The following is an 18,057-nucleotide window of genomic DNA, read 5'->3' on the forward strand; positions in this document are numbered from 1 at the left end:
TAGCCACAAATTTGAGGAGTTGAGAAATAGTCTATACGTCTTGACTGGAAGAGCTGCACAGAATGTGCAGTGAATTTTTGTTTCAATCTTCCACAAAGAATATGTACAAATTTGGAGAAAGAGAATGGGGCACTTGGGAGGTGGGGTCAGGAAAACAGCATGTGAACGGACAGTCATCACATCATAGAAATGATGACTATGTGGTGTTAGTAAAATTAATAGCAATTATTTATCAAGTTTCCTTTATTGAGGTTCCAGTGTATGCCAGGCTCATGAAAATGCTTTATATATGGTAGAATCTTTTTGCTATCAGTGGAAATGTCTATTCCATAAGAGTTTCCCCCCACCCCCCCCCTTGCTAACAGCCATCTCTTCACCATTATTTGTAGGTTACTTAAATACAATGAGCGTTTCTTTCCTTATCTTTAAAACTAAGGTGTGGTGCAAGATAGTCACTAAAGTCTTTTTCTGCTTCTCTGATTTTATCTGACATAATTATGGGGTTGATTGAGGAGGAAACACAAATCACTTCCCTTTATCCATCTGATTTCCATACCAGTGGAAATAGAAGGAAAAAGCACCCAGAGGCCAAAGTGTTACTTCTGTTATCAATAAAGACCAGGTTGGAGGAAGTGGCTTCATTGGTGGGGAACTCTGCTGTATGTCCTTGAATCTAGAATTAGATGGACTTGCCCTCCGCAGCAGCTGACCTCTGCACTCCCACCCAGGAGCAGAGCAAAAGAGGACACCAGTTCTCGGTTCTCGGTGGTAAGCCGACTTTCAAAAGGAAGAAGGAAGAAAAGCTTGGGCTACCATGGGCAGCTTCTCCTTCCAGATTCACCAACTGGATAAGCAACTCTGTGCCTCTTGGCTGGCGGAGTTGGAGAGAGATGTCTACAGGGAGGGAAATGTCCAAGTGATGACACATGTTTCTTCTTAACAACACTTATACCACATACCCTCCCTCAACCCCTTTTTATTTATTTATTTAAATTCAAGTTAGTTAACATACAGTGTAGTCTTGGCCTCAGGAGTAGAACCCAGTGATGCATCCCTTACGTATGATACCCAGCTCTCATCCTTAATGCCCATCACCCATTTAACCACCCCCCTCCGCCTTCAGGAACCCTCAGGTTGTTCTCTGTATTAAGAGTCTCTTATGGTTTGCCTCCCTCTCTGTTTTTATCTTATTTTTCCTTCCCTTCCTTTATTTTCACACAGCTTCAGCACAGGATTGAGTGGACAGAACATGAACATAGGATCTGGACAGATGTGGGCTTAAATCCCAGCCTTCTTAACTTACCGATGGGCTGAATTGGATAAGGAACTTAACTTTTCTGGGATCCAGTTCCTAGTCAACTGAAAATTTTGTTACCTTCTTCACAAAGTTATTGTGAAGATTGTTGATGGACTGCGTATCAGTTGTCTGGTACGCAGACTGACTCATATTGGACACTCAGTTTGTCACTGACATTAGTTTTTCCTTCCTTCCTTTCTTTACTTAGTAGGTTTGCTTCCAGAGGGCTGCTGACCCACGTGTAGCTTACCGTTGCTAAATGCTTGGCTTTTATCTAATTTCTTACCAAATTTCTGCTATAACCTGTAAAGGGAATGAGAGGAATATCAGTGGCAGTATATATATGGAAATACCTGAGGAAAGGTTTGACATTTTAACCCTGAGGCAAGAGAAACATTTGGAAACAAATGAAAGTGTATCACCACAGAGTTCAAAGATGTTAATAATGACAATCTGAGTCATCAATAAATTGTATCCAGTATCCTCTCTTTAAGGAATGAAATACATCAATGCATTTTTTACAAATGTATATTTATTTTTGAGAGAGTGCGCACACGCGAGCACACATGCGAGCAAGTAGAGGAGGGGTAGGGAGACAGGAGACACAGAATCCCAAACAGGCTCCAGGCTCTGAGACATCAGCAAAGAGCCAGACGTGGGGCTTGAACCCACAAACTGAGATCATGACCTCATGACCCAAGCCCAAGTCAGATGCTCAGTGGACTGAACCACCTAGACACCCCTATCAATGCATGTTAGAAGAGGATTTCCAACAAAAAAATGAGTGAGCACCTTTCACATTTGAGGGGAGAGTTTCAATTAAGTAAATGTCACTTACGTGGAAAAACCTGCATTGATGATGTTGGATAACTGAGATTTTTCTGTGCGGGTGTAAAAACTGTCAACTAAAAATAACGATTTGTTTCCTTGAAGAATTGAAGAGGAGTAGACAGCCAACAGGATTAGAATCAGTGGCTCATAGGACTTTGTCTACGAGAAAGAGAATATGAAAGAAACATGTAAAAATTCTGTGAGCTTGTCCTTTAACCATCATTATGAGTTGGGAAAGAAAAGGTCATTAATGATTCTCAAAAACTCGGTCGGTTTTCCTTTTTTAAAAAATACCCCATGGAATAGCTATAAAATATGAAAGTTTAATCAAAGATATATTGGACTCAGCATTTATTCCCCTTGATGTTTTCTTTGGTCTTTCCTAAAGGCACAAGTTTGGTTCACATTCCAGGGCCAAAGCCAAATCAGTCATAGGATACAGCAGCTGTTTTTGTTTGTAAATGCTAATACAGATAAGACTGGAAAAACGTGTATCGGTGATTTGAACCTTGATCCTGGAGTGCTCTTCTCTTCACTCCCTCCCTTACCAAACTCATTCGTTAGCTTTTCCTCTGTTATCACTTTCATGCTCCTGACTGTAAAACTCGTATTTCCAAGTATCAGTGCTTTGTTATTTCAAGCACTTATGTCAGCCCTAACTACAGTGAATCAGTTATAAGAGAATTATCTACGAATGTTAATTCTGTGGACTTTTGGCAAGTTGTGATGAGTTACTCCTGCCTGATAGAGTAACAGAGGCTCTAACAGCCAAAACATTGCAGTGTTGTTGGGGAAACTCTTGATGTAAGGACATTATTATGAGAAAGAAGGTGATGGTTCTAATGGTGAAAAGATTTTCATGTGTTCATTCAGATCTAGGTTATTAGATGCGGATAATTGTTGCAGCTACAAAACCTCAACTAGGGAAGGGGATACGGTCTGAATGCTCGTGTCCTTCAAAATTCACCTGTTGAAATCCTAATCCCCAGTGGGACTTTGGAAGGCAGTTAGGTCATGAGGATGAGGTCTTAATGAATGGGATTAATGCCCTTTTAAAATTAGCCCCAGAGAGTTTGCTTGGCCCTACTGTATTGTGAGGACTCAGCGAGAAGACAGCCATTTATGAACCGGGAAGCAGGCCACACCAGGAGCCTTGCTGGCCCCCTGATCTCAGACTTCCAGCCTCCAAAGCTGTGAGAAATAAATTTCTGTTGTTTATAAGCCACCCTGTTTGTGGTATGTGATAGCAGTTCAAACGCACTAAGACAGGAAACAGTTCCCAGAAGATTAAAGATTTCAAAGCGTTCACTATAAGTCTCTGGAAAAAGAAGCTAGTGTAGCTTTTGTGGTCACATTTTCTGGATTCAGGCCTCAGCTCCACATTTATGAAATTTGTGATTTTAAGCAAGTTGTTTAACTCATTAGGCCTCAAGTTTCCTCCTCACCTGTAAAAACAGGGATGACAATAGGGCCTCACAGGGATTGCACGGTGCTTGGTGCTGTGTTGGGCACTCTACAAATACCTGATAAATGTTAGCCATAGAGCAGAATGCAGATGCAGATTTGAACACAGGAGTGGCTGCTTTGATGTACAGTGTGTATCTGCAGAATGCATTCAAAAGCATATTGCAGTAAGTAAAATCCCCACTGGCTGTTTATTGGCCATGCATATCAGACTGCCCTCGCTTCAGACACTGGCCAAAAAGTATGATTGAGGGAACTGAAAAGCAAAGATTTCAGGGAGCATCAAATGAGTAGAGTGATTGAAAAGTAGAGACTATCTGCTCTTTTAGATTACATTCTCCCAAAATGCTTTGGAAAAACTCTTGGCTTTGCTTTAGAGAGGAAACACGACATTTATTATTATTTCTTCTAGCCTCAGAGTTTTATAATTGTAATCCATCTTGACTCCCACTCCCCAGACTCTGAAATTGTGCTTTGAGTGAACCCCAAGAAATTAAATAATTGTGTTCTTGCCAATGCACTTTGGATCCAACGCAACTTTTTGTTTTAGAGCAGCAGCAAAAAGATAAGACCTTTTAGGAACTCTTTCTATTTTAGCCTATAATTTTCAGAAGTTCAAAGAATGATCTTTACCTCTTAGATGTGCCATTTTTTTTAAAAATCAGGAAACAGAGCAGAATACCAGGTTTTACTCGTTTGAGTGAAATTATTTGTGGATCTGAATCCACCTGTTTGGGAAAGTACACTTGTTGCTGGTTAAGGGTTGTGTTCTTATGGTGTGTCTGGAAAGGTGACTGCTAATTTACTGTGACATAGGACCTATGGGACTCCTGGCCCCACCAGATGTCTGTGGTGCCGCTTAGACAGGAGGGACTGGACAAGGTGGCCAAGAAAGGAGTGTTCAAGGCAACCATACAGGGCTGTGCAGATTGCACCCCATACCCAGATGATTCGCCACAGAGAGAGACTAGAAATCCATCCCATGCCCAGTTTGCCAGATGCTGTGCCCTGGTATAGGGCTGCATCACTCAGAGAAGGGGCACTCTTCTAGCATTCACAAGGATGTCATATGGTCCCTCCGCAAAGGCTCATGAAGGTGCCATATGGAGCAGTGGTGGGCCTAGGCATAAAGACACATTCTGATTTGTAATCATCACTTTATGTTTACAAGACTTAAAAAATTGCTCTAAAACCAGGACTTAGGAGCTATAGATTGTACAATCTGAAAATAAGACCATGGGCACTTCATTATTGCAGTAAGGAGTCATTACTCAAAAGTCCTCATTTGGAACATCTATCTTGGGGCAGGATCTTTTTAGTTTCATTAATAGCTATAACTGTATACAAAGCCTAGGTGTGCGTATGTCTCTCTCTCTCTCTAAATGTGTTTTATTTAGTTCCTATTGAAACAAGAATCCTAAACTTTCTGAACTCAAGTAAAGAGAAATAAAGTCTCTAAAACATTTCTTTGTCATAAATACAGAAAGGATGGCCCTTCTGTGCTTTTGGATTTGTTCCTCTCCTGAAATCTACAAGTTGAGTTTCATAATAAACCTCACATGGTCGGTACATTGCCCTGCATGGAATTGTGTATCCCCATGTCTGAAGTTTCTCACTGCTTGCAAAGATACTTTAACATATTGCTGTGAAACAAAGAAAGGTTTTGTTTTTTGGTAATAGGCGAAATTTGCTTAATGTATGTATTGCTTAATGTATAATGTATAGATTATATAAAGACCTTAAAAAAATTTTTTTAATGTTTATTTATTTTTGAGAGAGAGAGATAGAGCACAAGCAGGGGAAGGGCAAAGAGAGAGGGAGGCACAGAATCCAGAGCAGGTCCAGGCTCCGAGCTGTCAGCACAGAGCCCAATGTGGGGCTTGAACCTACAAACTGTGTATAGTCCTGAGATCAGGACTTGAGCCGAAGTCAGACACCGACTGAGCCACCCAGGTACCCCTATAGAGCCCTTTTAAATCGACTCCCTCTTTAAAGTTCTTATCTCCAAATACAATTGCATTCTGAGGTGCTGGGGTTAGGGCTTCAATATGTGAATTTGGGTGGGTTATACAATTTAGCTGTAACCATGTATGAACGGGTTTGTTCTTGTTCCCCTTAGAATAAGTAGGCGTAAAGTTTTTCTTTTATGATCAGAAATATAACCCTGTTGTGTTTACAGAAATATGACCATGTGTTGTGCTGACAACGGTTCCCTTACAGGCAAGTAGGAACTTTCATAGTTGTTCTTTGTAGCATCGAGTATACAGACTATGTATGTATTATACCCCCCACTCATTGACCTTCGGAGGTATGCAGAGACCTACCTTCTGAATCTTTCATTTCCTGTCTTTCTGAATCTTTCTCTATTGAGTTTGTTCAAGATTGCCCCCAACCTGCTATTCTAAGTTGTCCAGAACTGCATTATATTCATGAATAAAAAACTGCCATGATAATTATCTATGGAATGGGTCACAAGTTTGGGTGTGCACTGGCATCACCTGGAGATCAACCTAAATGTACTGAGTCAGAAACTTCAGGGGACCAGGCATCTGTACTGTTTGCGGCTCTCCAGAAGAGTCTATCGCTTCCTAAAGTGTGAGAACTACTGAGCTACCACCACTTCTCTGTTCCTATATATTTTTGTACATAAGTTCTATCTAATTGCCCAATGAAAGAAGGCTTAGGAAACTTCCCCTTCCTTCCCTGTGGGATCTTGTTCTCCAGACAGATGATATGCATGCCTGAAAAAATTAGAAGACATAAGCAGATTTCTGGTAGTTGGTCATAAAATTTCTTTTGAATTCTTCATCTCTTTGTGAATCAAAGCACATTTTAGCATTATTTTAGCAACTTTATGAATACAGTTTACTAAAATTTATTACGTTATTCTTCGTCACAGTGAGATAGGACAGTCAATAGAATTGTTTGATTTTCCCTTCTTGTTTTCCCTAGTTTCATTTTTAGGATCTCACAGTACAGAATCAAGCCACTGGATGTGTAGGTCAGTTTGAAGTTCTTTCTGTACCTGCTTCTATATTTTGGTGTGACTACAGCAAGGAATACATTTTAACCTTTTGGGGGACAGTCTTAGAAATAGCTTCTTGGTTGACATTTTTTTCTATTTTTGTTTTTTTCTAATTTTTTTTTAATTTATCGGTTTTGAGAGAGAGAGAGAGGAAGCATATGAGTGGCGAAGGGGCAGATAGAGAGGGGGACAGAGGGTCCGAATCGGGTTCTGTGCTGACAGCAGAGAGCCCCCTGTGGGGCTCGAACTCACTAATCGTGAAATCATGGCCTGGGCCAGAGTCAGATGCTCAACTGACTGAGCCACCAAGGTGCCCCGTATTTTTGTGTTTTTTAAATTTCTTTTTTCTTTTTAATTTTTCCAAGTTTTTATTTAAATTCGAGTCAGTTAACATAGTCAGTGTAATATTAGTTTCAGGTGTAGAATTTAGTGATTCATCACTTATGTTTGCCACCCACTGCTCATCACAAGTGCCCTCCTTAATACCCATCACCTGTTTTACCCATCCCCCTGCCCACCTTCCCTCCAACCCTCTGTTGTCTGTCGTTAAGAAGCTGTTTCCTGGTTTGCCTCTCTCTTTCCGCCCACCCCACGTTCATCTATTTTGTTTCTTAAATTTCACATATGAGGGAAATAGCATGATATTTGTTTTTCTCTGACTTGTTTTGTTTAGCATAATACTCTCTAGCTCCATTCACGTTGTTGCAAAAGGCAAGATTTCATTCTTTTTGATGGCTGAGTAATACTCCACTGTGTACATAGGCCACATCTTTTTTATCCATTCACCAGTCGATAGATACGTGGGCTCTTTCCATAATTTGGCTATTGTTGATTGTGCTGCTGTAAACATTGGGGTACATGTATGCCTTCAAATCAGCATTTTTGCATTCTTTGGGTAAATACCTAGTAGTGCGATTGCTGGATCATAGGATAGTTCTATTTTTAACTTTTTTCGGGCACCTCCATACTGTTTTCCAGAGCGACTACACCAGTTTGCATTCCCACCAACAGTGTAAAAGGGTTCCCCTTTCTCTGCATCCCCACCGATACCTGTTGTGTCCTGTGTTGTTGCTTTTAGCCATTCTGACTAGTGTGAGGTGATATCTCATTGTAGTTTTCATTTGTATTTCCCTATTGATGAGTGATTAGCATCTTTCTTTGTGTCTGTTAACCATCTGTATGTCTTCTTTGGAAAGATGTCTATTCATATCTTCTTCCTATTTTAAACTGGGTTATTTGCTTTTTGGCTATTCAGTTTTATAAGTTCTTTGTATGCTTTGGATACTAACCCTTTACCGGATATGTCATTTCCAAATATCGTCTCTCCTTCCAAAGGTTGCCTTCTAGTTTTGTTGTTTCTTTCCTTTGCTGTGCAGAAGATTTTTATTTTTATGAAGTCCCAATAGGTAATTGTTGCTTTAGTTTCTCTGCCTCAGGAGTCATATCTAATAAGAAGTTGCTATGGCCAATGTCAAACAGGTTACTGCTTGTGTTCTCTGCTAGGATTTTGGTTGACTTCCTTGTAGTTTTCCTAATGCTTGCTCCCTGGCAGAAGACCTCTGGGTCAGTGGGAGTAACTCATCTGGGGTGGGTTGGGTCAGGCCAGGTGGGCAGGAAGGCAAGGTAAAGACCTTCTTGTCTACACCCCCATAGAGAATGTTTAATTCTCCACACTGTTTCTTTCTGTCTCCTTACCTGATTATGGACTTGAGCGTTCAGATGAACTCAGGCCTTCACTTGATTTAGAATCCATGCCTTTATGGTTTTGAGGTCTTGAGAAGGAATGACTACCTCTAAACATCTTCCTCCAAGGCCATTTTCTGTGTGATCAAAGTGTGTTTTTCTCTTCATATTATGAATGAGATGATTCCCCCCCCAGTAGCTTTTTACTGGCTTTAGGGTAGTAATACAGAGCATGGGACCTGTCTAGGACTAGTGGGAAACCAACAAACAGATTCCTGATGTTGTGGTGTGTGTTGCTTTACCTTAACCACCCAATTACCTTCTACAGTAGTGCCAACCAATTTTTGGCCAGAAAGCAAGGATGACACCTATTATTACCTTGGTCATCAAAAATCATCCGTTCTCTGTACTGTCTACCTGTTGCATAGTAGACTGTATTAGATACTAACTTAAGCAGATAGATACATCTTAACTCCACACCTTCTAGCTGAAGCACTTTTCCCAGGTCACATCAGGTGTTAACTGATTGCAATGCATGTGTCTTAAAGAAGGACCTTAAGGAATTAATCCTTCAAGCAAATAATATTTATAGTCTTGTGGGATTTTATTTAATTATAAAATCTACACGGGCATCGTAAAAATTTTGGAAAACACAGAAAAGCACAAGGGAGTAATTAAAATCTTTCATGATGCCACAATTCAAAGAAAACAACTATTAACATTTTGACATATATTACGTAAGTCTTTGTTTCAGGATGTGTGTGTGGTTGTGCACAGGCTCTTCCCTTTACCTACCTTGTCTACCTGAGATGGTATTTACACTCCCATACTGTTAGACAGCCTCCTGAACTGCCGTCGTTTATCAGCCAATAGCTCATTTTTACACATTTAAAATATTTCTGAATTTCTGTAAAAACTGCATGGTGAGGGAGATACTTGCAGCAATGAGCTTCACACACTCTTGCATGTAGCCTTAGAATAAATGTATATATGACAGAACAAATACACATTTTAAAAGCTTTGATACAATTGCTAACCTCCCCTCCAGAAAGATTCTATCAGTTTTCTCTCCTACCAGCATTTTTTCGGAGTTCCCAGAATCCTCACCAATTTTTAAACATCATCATCATTTTTTTTTTTTTAAATCCTGCCAACTTGGTGGGGAAAAAAAATCTCAGTGGTTTAATTTGCATTTCCTTGTTTAGTAGTAAAGTCCATCCTGATTCACTTTTATATATTTCCTGAAGAAGTTTCATGTAGTTGTTAAGTGGGACTGCTCTTGGGCCCAGCTGTTCACTTCCTGGCACCCAAGGGTAGGTTCCTTAATCTCCCTGCGCTCACTTACCATCTCTGATAATGACAACACTTAGTTCATGGAGTCTGTATGAAGAGTGAAGAGAGTATCATGTGACAAGTGCCTAGAAAGCACTTGGCATTACAGTAAGCACCTGATACATATCAGCGCCTCTTATGTTCTCGAGCATTTGTATTTCTTCATGTAGGAGTTGCCTTTTCATTTTCTTTGTCTGGGCAAGTGGTTTGGTTTTGTTTGGTTATGGCAGAAGGTTTTAATGTATTAAGTAGGTTAACCCATTACCTGCCATATATTACAATTTCCCCCAATTTGTGGTTTGTTTTTAAATTTTGTTCAAAGTGAGGAAATATTTGGATATTAGGAAATTCAAACTATGGGATGGCATCGTTTTGGTTCAGCCTAGGTCTTTTTTCTGCCCCTCAGTCCTACTTCTGGAAGAGTCACTCACCTATCACTGGGGAGATCGGGTATTGACTTTTGTCACCAGATAGCAGAAATGGCATTTTAAGCAGGATAATTTGTTACATTAAAAATCACCATCTTAGGGGCGCCTGGGTGGCTCAGTCGGTTGAGCGTCCGACTTCGGCTCAGGTCACGATCTCGCGGTCCACGAGTTCGAGCCCCGCATCGGGCTCTGGGCTGATGGCTCAGAGCCTGGGGCCTGCTTCCGATTCTGTGCCTCCCTCTGTCTCTGCCCCTCCCCCGTTCATGCTCTGTCTCTCTCTGTCTCAAAAATAAATAAACGTTAAAAAAAATTTTTTTAAAAATCACCATCTTGGAATAAAACTTCTGCTTAATTTGTGTAAATAATGCTTATGGAAGATGAGAGGCTATGGTTAATATTTCACCCATTTCCCATTTATCACTAAATCCAACTTGTCAGCATTCCATGGCGAAATAAAATTAATTACTTCAATTTGGGAGAAGCTTTTAATTTGAGATCAAGATGCCTCAGAGATGGAGTATACATTACATGCTACTATGTTTTCCTTCTTTTCTGCAGATTATACAGCAGAAAGAATCTTTGTAGCCACAAAATCTTGTCCATGAGGGGAAAATGTTCATTATTTTGGCATATATACATGCAACTAAAAATTAAAATTTTTCACTTCCTGGAAAAAAATGTGGACATAGAGAACATTATTTTAACTTGCTAAGTAGAAAAATAATCAGAACCACCCTATGAACACATGGAAATTCTGCTTGAGCTGCTGACTTGTTTCAAAAAGCCATTTAAAGTGGCAAATACTGCTACTGTGTGATCGTTAAATGGGAGTGTGTTATATTATTGCTACGAGGGTTATGTATGATTGAAATTTCCCATATAAAAAAATTTTAAGTAGTTGTGTTAATGACGCTTAACCACTAAGGACCTTGGGGAAAACTGAATGTCTTTCATTTCTGACTCTTCATCTGGTTACGCTATGTGATTGCTGTCTAGATGTGTGTCGTCTTTCTGCTCACCTCTCTACTTATTAAACTTACATTAAACACTTAACTGCTTCCTTATCTCTTCACTTTTAATATCTTCCATCAGAATATATTCTCAGATTTTTTCCTCCCAAACACTCAAACTGAAGTATGTATCAATGAACAGAGGAGCAAGGGAATTTCAACTCTCAAATTCTATACTGCCTTATTAGATTTTAGTCTTTATTTTGTTGTTTTACTCAAGTGTGTTTTACTTTTATAACATTTTTAAGAGAAAAAAATTTAAGTCATGATTTATATGGTAACTGTTTTAAGAATTGTCATGATGTATGGGATTGGGGATGCTTACTGGTGCTGAAAAAGGCAACAAACAAACATCAAACAAACAAAAAACCAGAGGGCACTTAGAGCTAGCCCCACAGCCTTGTAAGTAACCTTGATTGTCCTTATTTAAACATTTTTATCCTTCCAAATCTTTTCTTCTTATTTTTCCTTATTCTCTGTTTTGATTTGCAATTATTGGAAAACATAAAGCAAGAAAAAGTGATTGGTTCTCAATGCAATCTAAAATTGTAAATTGCTGATTGAGTTCTGGGCACCTGTAATAATGAACTGCACATGCTTTATGGGCTATAAAGTATGACCGTGTTCATGCCTGTCTGTCATATTAGTCCTTTACTTGTAAGCAACATGTCAGAGAATATTTAGCTCCTTTAGTGTGTTAGTTACCTACACCCAGCAATAAAGAATTGGAAGTGCTGTGCAGAACATTTCTTTATTTTAAGCTTCAGTTCTCTCGATGCAAATATTGGACTCCTCTGGAGGAATTTAACCCCAGTCTCTACTTGCAGGCAAAATGAAGGACCGGCTGGCCGAACTTCTGGAGGTAACCAAGAACTATGACCAGCAGTTCCCAGACGAGGACGACGAATTTGACCCGCTCCGTGAGGACATCGTGTTCGAGACGGACCACATCCTGCAGTCCTTGTACGGAAACATCCAGGACCTTCAGGATGAAAACCAGCAGCTGATGACCGACGTGAAGCGGCTGGGGAAGCAGAACGCCCGCTTCCTCACGTCCATGCGGCGTCTCAGCAGCATCAAGCGGGACACCAACACGATCGCCAAGGACATCAAGGCGCGGGGCGAGAACATCCACCGCAAGCTGTGCGCGATGAAGGCACTGAGCGAGGAGGCCGAGGCCCAGCACGGCGCGCACTCGGCGGTGGCGCGCATCGCGCGCGCGCAGTACAGCGCCCTCATGCGCACCTTCCAGCGCGCCATGTACGAGTACAACCAGGCCGAGATGAAGCAGCGCGACAACTGCAAGATCCGCATCCAGCGCCAGCTGGAGATCATGGGCAAGGACGTCTCCGGCGACCAGATCGAGGACATGTTCGAGCAGGGCAAGTGGGACGTGTTCTCCGAGAACTTGCTGGCCGACGTGAAGGGCGCGCGGGCGGCCCTCAACGAGATCGAGAGCCGCCACCGCGAGCTGCTGCGGCTGGAGAACCGCATCCGTGACGTGCACGAGCTCTTCTTGCAGATGGCGGTGCTGGTGGAAGAGCAGGCCGACACGCTGAACGTCATCGAGCTCAACGTGCAGAAGACCGTCGACTACACCGGCCAGGCCAAGGTGCAGGTGCGCAAAGCCGTGCAGCACACCAAGAAAAAGCCCTGCCGGACCGTCTGCTGCTTCTGCTGCCCCTGCCTCAACTAGCAGGTCGGCCCCGGCCACCACACCACACCGCCGACCGAAATGGCTGGGAAGCACACTGGGGGAGATTTGGGGGCCCTCTGCACCGGCGTGAGTTGCCCCAATCCTTCTGGACCTCTGTCCTCAGAGGAGGAAAAAATCTTGAGGTGCGAGAATTCCAGCCCAGCTTGTGTTTGGCAGGATGGCTGATGCCATCCAGTGTTTCTTCAGTAAAGCAGATCCCTACTGAAGTTGGGTGAGGTCATTATATGGCACATGGCACGCTTTTCCTCTTAACGGAAGCCAAATAAGGAACTGACGTTGCAGCTTACCGTGTAGGCTAAATGTCCACGGCACGAACGCTTCCTAATGAAACTCCAGGAGGAAGTCGGTTCTGCATCGGCTGGTGATGCGGCTGGTGATGGCATGAACTCATTGTCGAAACTTAAAATTCATTTACCTTATCCTGAAAGTCCCTTGGTTCTGTCCAGTTTCACAGGACATCGATCTTGGGGAAGACCGTACATCTTTCATTTCTGATTCTTCGTCTGGTTTATCCTGTGCGGTTCCTGCCTAGATGTATATCTTCTTTCTGTCCACCTTCCCTACTTACTAAAATCATATTTAACACTCATTATTTCCTTATGTTTTTCACTTTTAATATCTCCTGTCAGGATATATTTTGGATATTTTTAAGCACTGAGTTTTGAACAGGCACTCAAATGGAAGTATGTATCACTCACATTTTATATATTTTTCATAAATAATTTAAAACGTATCTTTTTACTTGATAATACAAATACACATAAATATATAAATGTAAAGGACTAATATTAATGCGTGTACACAATGACCAATTAGTTTAACTTGACTTTTGTAAATATGGTCTATAAGTATCCAGAGCAGCACTTTTACTGGTCGTTGGTATTGGTTTGCTTGCTTGAGTTTACCTGACTCCCATCTCTGTGATCTAGTTTGTGTCACAATTTTCTTTTGAACCCCTCTGCGTTGGTTATGGTGGTAGAGACAGGCATCAAAGGCTAAAATGCATACAGAACTACAGATAATAAAACAACATTCTTGAAACTATTACTTTTGTTTTACTGTGGACCATTTCTTTTGTGTACTGAAATGGAGTAACTTAAAATAAAATAATCTTTTTTCAATTTAGTTTAATAAACATTACATTATAATAACCCCTTTGTGTGTTTGTACCTTGACCGTTTAAATCTTTTTCAATTATTATTCTTAAGAATTCTTCTATTGGCTGCATTAGGCTGCAACATCTGGCTGGAACTCTGATTCAAAGGGGACAAAATGAAAAAGAATTAGCTTGTGGGTGTCTAGCTTTCTCTCCTGAGTTACTTAAAATAGCTTAGCAAATCGTCATGTTTTAGAAATTTGGTTTTGTTGGCAAACTTTGTAATGCCCTTACCCACATTTGCCATGTTTCCTGTTTCTCTTCGGAGTCAACTCTTAACTGTTTTTACGTCATTATTTTTTTTTTTTAATTTTTTTTTCAACGTTTATTTATTTTTGGGACAGAGAGAGACAGAGCATGAACGGGGGAGGGGCAGAGAGAGAGGGAAACACAGAATCGGAAACAGGCTCCAGGCTCTGAGCCATCAGCCCAGAGCCTGACGCGGGGCTCGAACTCACGGACCGCGAGATCATGACCTGGCTGAAGTCGGACGCTTAACCGACTGCACCACCCAGGCGCCCCTTTACGTCATTACTTAATACAGGAGCAAGTTTACTCAGCAACCAAAACTCTCAGGTCCTGCAGACAGTGAAATTTTTAAAGGAATAGAAAGAAGAGTGTGTGAACTCTTTGAAACTCGCTGACTAACCTGCAGATGCCTGTGAAAATCTAGCCCTGCGCCTAATTTTAATTTCGTGGTTAAATATGAGAATTGTGGAAACCAAGTTCCGCTGGGTTCCTCTCAGATGCCTCCAACTTTCTTTCTCAGCTCACCCAGGGATATGTTTCACCTTTAACTGAATTTCCTTTCCCTAAGGGAAAAAAGTCTTCACGCAGCTCCATTGCTCTGTCTTTCATTGTAAAGACATGATATTATGAATACAAACCGCCAGCTAGTTTTCTCAAGACAGAATAGTTCATGAATTTGACTTGTTTAAACCCATAAAGCATTTCCTTTGCCTAGAACTAGTGATAAAAGTAAACGAGTTTGCAGGCTGTGTGTCTTTTTTAATTCCCCAAATTTCACATTGGAAAATTAGGTAAAAAATACAGTTTCATATACTAAGAGATTAGTGAACTGTTGCTTATGACAAGGTAAGAATTTTTCTTCCTGCTTATTAGTAACTCTCTGAGTGTCACATAGTAGTTAAGAGCACTGATTCATGACCCCACTCGCTCAGTTTAAATCCTGACCCTGTCGCACACTAGCTGTTAAGACTTGGGCACATTACTTAACCTCCTTGTGCTTCAGTTTCCTCATCTGTAAAATGGACATCATAGGAGCTACTTCATACAGTTGTTGTACAAAGTAAACGCTATTTATGTTAATTATTGTTATGATATAACTTTCTGGTAGACTAGGAGAGCTGATACTGACTTAATAAATTAATAGTTTTTCACTTCTGAGGGGAAATAACTTTGTATTTTTCTGTTGGTAGTCTTTAATAAAATGGAATAAAGAAACCAAGACCTATCTTTTTTGAATATTAGGGCTTTTTTTCCTACAACAAAACACCATTTTCACAATGCATTTATATTCCTTCTTATATCGAAACACTTTCTGAAAAAGTAGTAGATGTTCCGCTCGAAAAACAGTTAAGCAGGAAGCAGCTGCTCTGCTCTGATCTTCCCAAGCTGTGAGTCAGAAAGCCCCAGAAAGCGTTCGCTTGTGGAGGCCAGGTCACAACAGACTAAAGGGAAGGGATTTGTTGGCTTTCTCCACATCCTGTCCTGTTTCCCTGCAGCCCTTCGTGGCTCTGACTGCCATGCCCAACAGTGTATGCAATGCTGGCCTTTTCCCTTGGAAAGGGTGCTCCAGTGCCACCAACAGGTGCATAGAGTTCGCTTTACCCAATCCCATGATGCTCTCTTGGTGAACTCTGAATGCTGACCTTGGGCAAGAAGAAAAGTTTGTGGCAAAGCTGCTAATTTTCATCCACTCACGCCATTTAATGTATAAAATGAAAGAACCAATCACAAAGAGCAACAGATCCTCCAGCGGCTGAAGGTGGAAATCTTTTTCTAAAGCTATTTTAACATATGCGCTGACACCTCCTTACCAGCCAAATGACAAACCTTACAGTCATGGCCACAGATTAGAGGTGGTGACAACTCCAGAAATACCATAAATAGGAGAGATGCTCACTAGGATGCGTTAGTATCCAGGATAACATAAGTTTGAATTTTTTAAAAGCTGATCAATAACTCAAAAGCGTCTGCACCGTGACATCATGGGAGGAAATTTATGGCCTTTCAAGGTAATGGCCTTGAAAAAAAACTCTGTTCTTGTACCAGTGCTTCATGCTTCTTGAAAAGCAGTCCCGGTGCTCTGTAGTTGAACGTCACATGCACATATGTTTCCAACTTTACAATGTAAAGTTTCTATCTTGACAGGAAACTACTGAAGATTGTGTGTAGGTTAAAAATAATAAAAGAGGGGCAGCTGTAGTCTTGGATTTTATGTATAAATCCCACCACTCTATTTTCCACCATAAGACATATTTCTACACCTCTCTTTGAAATATGCAAGGTGCCTCTAAGTGCAGCATGCAGTTCACTCATTTGTAGTCAGGATGATGGTTTGAAACATCCAGTTGCCATCAAAGTAACAGTTAACTTGCTTTTGATAGCAAGAATTAAAGACCTTGCAATTAATACAAAGGGGCTATTAGAAATGGGAAATGGGTAGGATCTGGAATGCAACCTCACCATCATATGACTATTGAGCATCTTTATTACCAACATTTGTTATAAAGGATGGATGTGACGTCCTGATATACACTAGAAGCTTTTGTTGTAAAGATTACGTGTATACTGGTGAGAAACAGCTTTCTGACCTGATGATCTGGGTGAGACTACATACAATGCTTTAAAACCAATGATATCTTGAAAAGTGAGGAGTAGGAAACAACTCCCCAACACCATCATTTTCTCATTGTTGGTATTTTGAAAATATTTTTATATCCCATTTTAATTAAAAGCATCTTTAAGCCACTTCTTGGACCTTTTTCACTTTTCCGAATCTGTATCTATACATTTTCAAGGCCTTATGGCCAACTCTTTAGACATATCCTTTCTTCTGCATCCAAGCATCTCATAATATTCTATAGTGGATACAAATAACAGAGCATGAAAATTAGATATAGCCTTATCTCTGCGTTTTCAGATGGGCCCAGTGCTTCGCATGTGCTTAGTTTTGCTATCCCAAACGGGAGAGCGCTAAGAGCCATTTAACAGGAACAGACATGTAATGCATGTGTTTCTAAATTTCTATGTCAGGATCTTTACGCTCCTCCATCAGTGTGGTCTCCAGTTATGTGTCCCTTTTTCCTGATATCTCCTACAGACCCTGTCACACTTGGGAATTTCTTCTAAGCCGCTATAAATGTATTATGGAAGGAGGCAGGGAAAGAAGGAGTGAGTATCCACACCTACCACAAAGCTCACTGGCTGAGGCTGAGCAGTGCTTGTTTTCTAAGCGTTCTTGGGAGACAGATGGTGCCTCATATCTGTTCTACACTCAATCCCCCGCTGTTTCCATGTTTTGTCCACTGTGTGTGTGGGTTTTACACCTTGCCTAACTCTCCACTATTCATGCATTCCTATCTGATCGTCTAGTTTCTGTTCAGCGGCTTGCTCTGACTTCGCAACCTGACTGCTGTTCGTCTGCAAGCCTTCCTGGCTGACTTTTTCCCCCTGACCTTCAACTTATGTACACTTCTGGCACGAGTCTGAATCCAACCACACTTTGCTCAAAAGTGGTGCCATCCCACAACAGGTAGACCTAATATCCATCAGTATAACACCTTTCAGTTTACAGCCAGTGTGAAGTAGTATTACTAACACTTTATTTTTTCTAAGAGGTGGGAACTAAGAATTCAGTCCTCTAATATTTGACAGTTACGTATTTGCAAGGGTCTATTTCTTACTCTCATATTACTAAGCTTCTCTGTGCATGTTCATTTCGATGTCAGTCTAGAAGTACAAACTGCATGAAGAGAGGAATCATTTTCCTTGACTGATCTCCGTAACATTAGTAAAATAAGCTCTTTCTTGGCCTTCTGGCTCTGCATTTTTTCTTCTACCTTTGGCTCTCCCTTTTTAGTCTCCTTCA

General features: G+C 41.0%; 1 protein-coding gene across 2 annotated transcripts in view; it reads left to right on the plus strand.

Annotated features, from left to right (window-relative positions):
* Nucleotides 1-13,938, plus strand: part of STX11 (syntaxin 11) — a 36,901-nt gene extending 22,963 nt beyond the window's left edge. For both annotated transcript variants that reach the window (XM_043592528.1, XM_043592527.1), the window contains exon 2: nt 11,898-13,938. In XM_043592528.1, coding sequence (XP_043448463.1) covers nt 11,903-12,766 — 864 coding nt within the window. In that variant the 5' untranslated portion in view covers nt 11,898-11,902 and the 3' untranslated portion in view covers nt 12,767-13,938. The remainder of the gene's footprint in view (nt 1-11,897) is intronic.
* The last annotated feature ends 4,119 nt before the right edge of the window (nt 13,939-18,057 follow it).

The sequence above is a fragment of the Prionailurus bengalensis genome, chromosome B2, assembly GCF_016509475.1.
Source record: "Prionailurus bengalensis isolate Pbe53 chromosome B2, Fcat_Pben_1.1_paternal_pri, whole genome shotgun sequence".
In the NCBI taxonomy this organism is placed as follows: domain Eukaryota; kingdom Metazoa; phylum Chordata; class Mammalia; order Carnivora; family Felidae; genus Prionailurus; species Prionailurus bengalensis.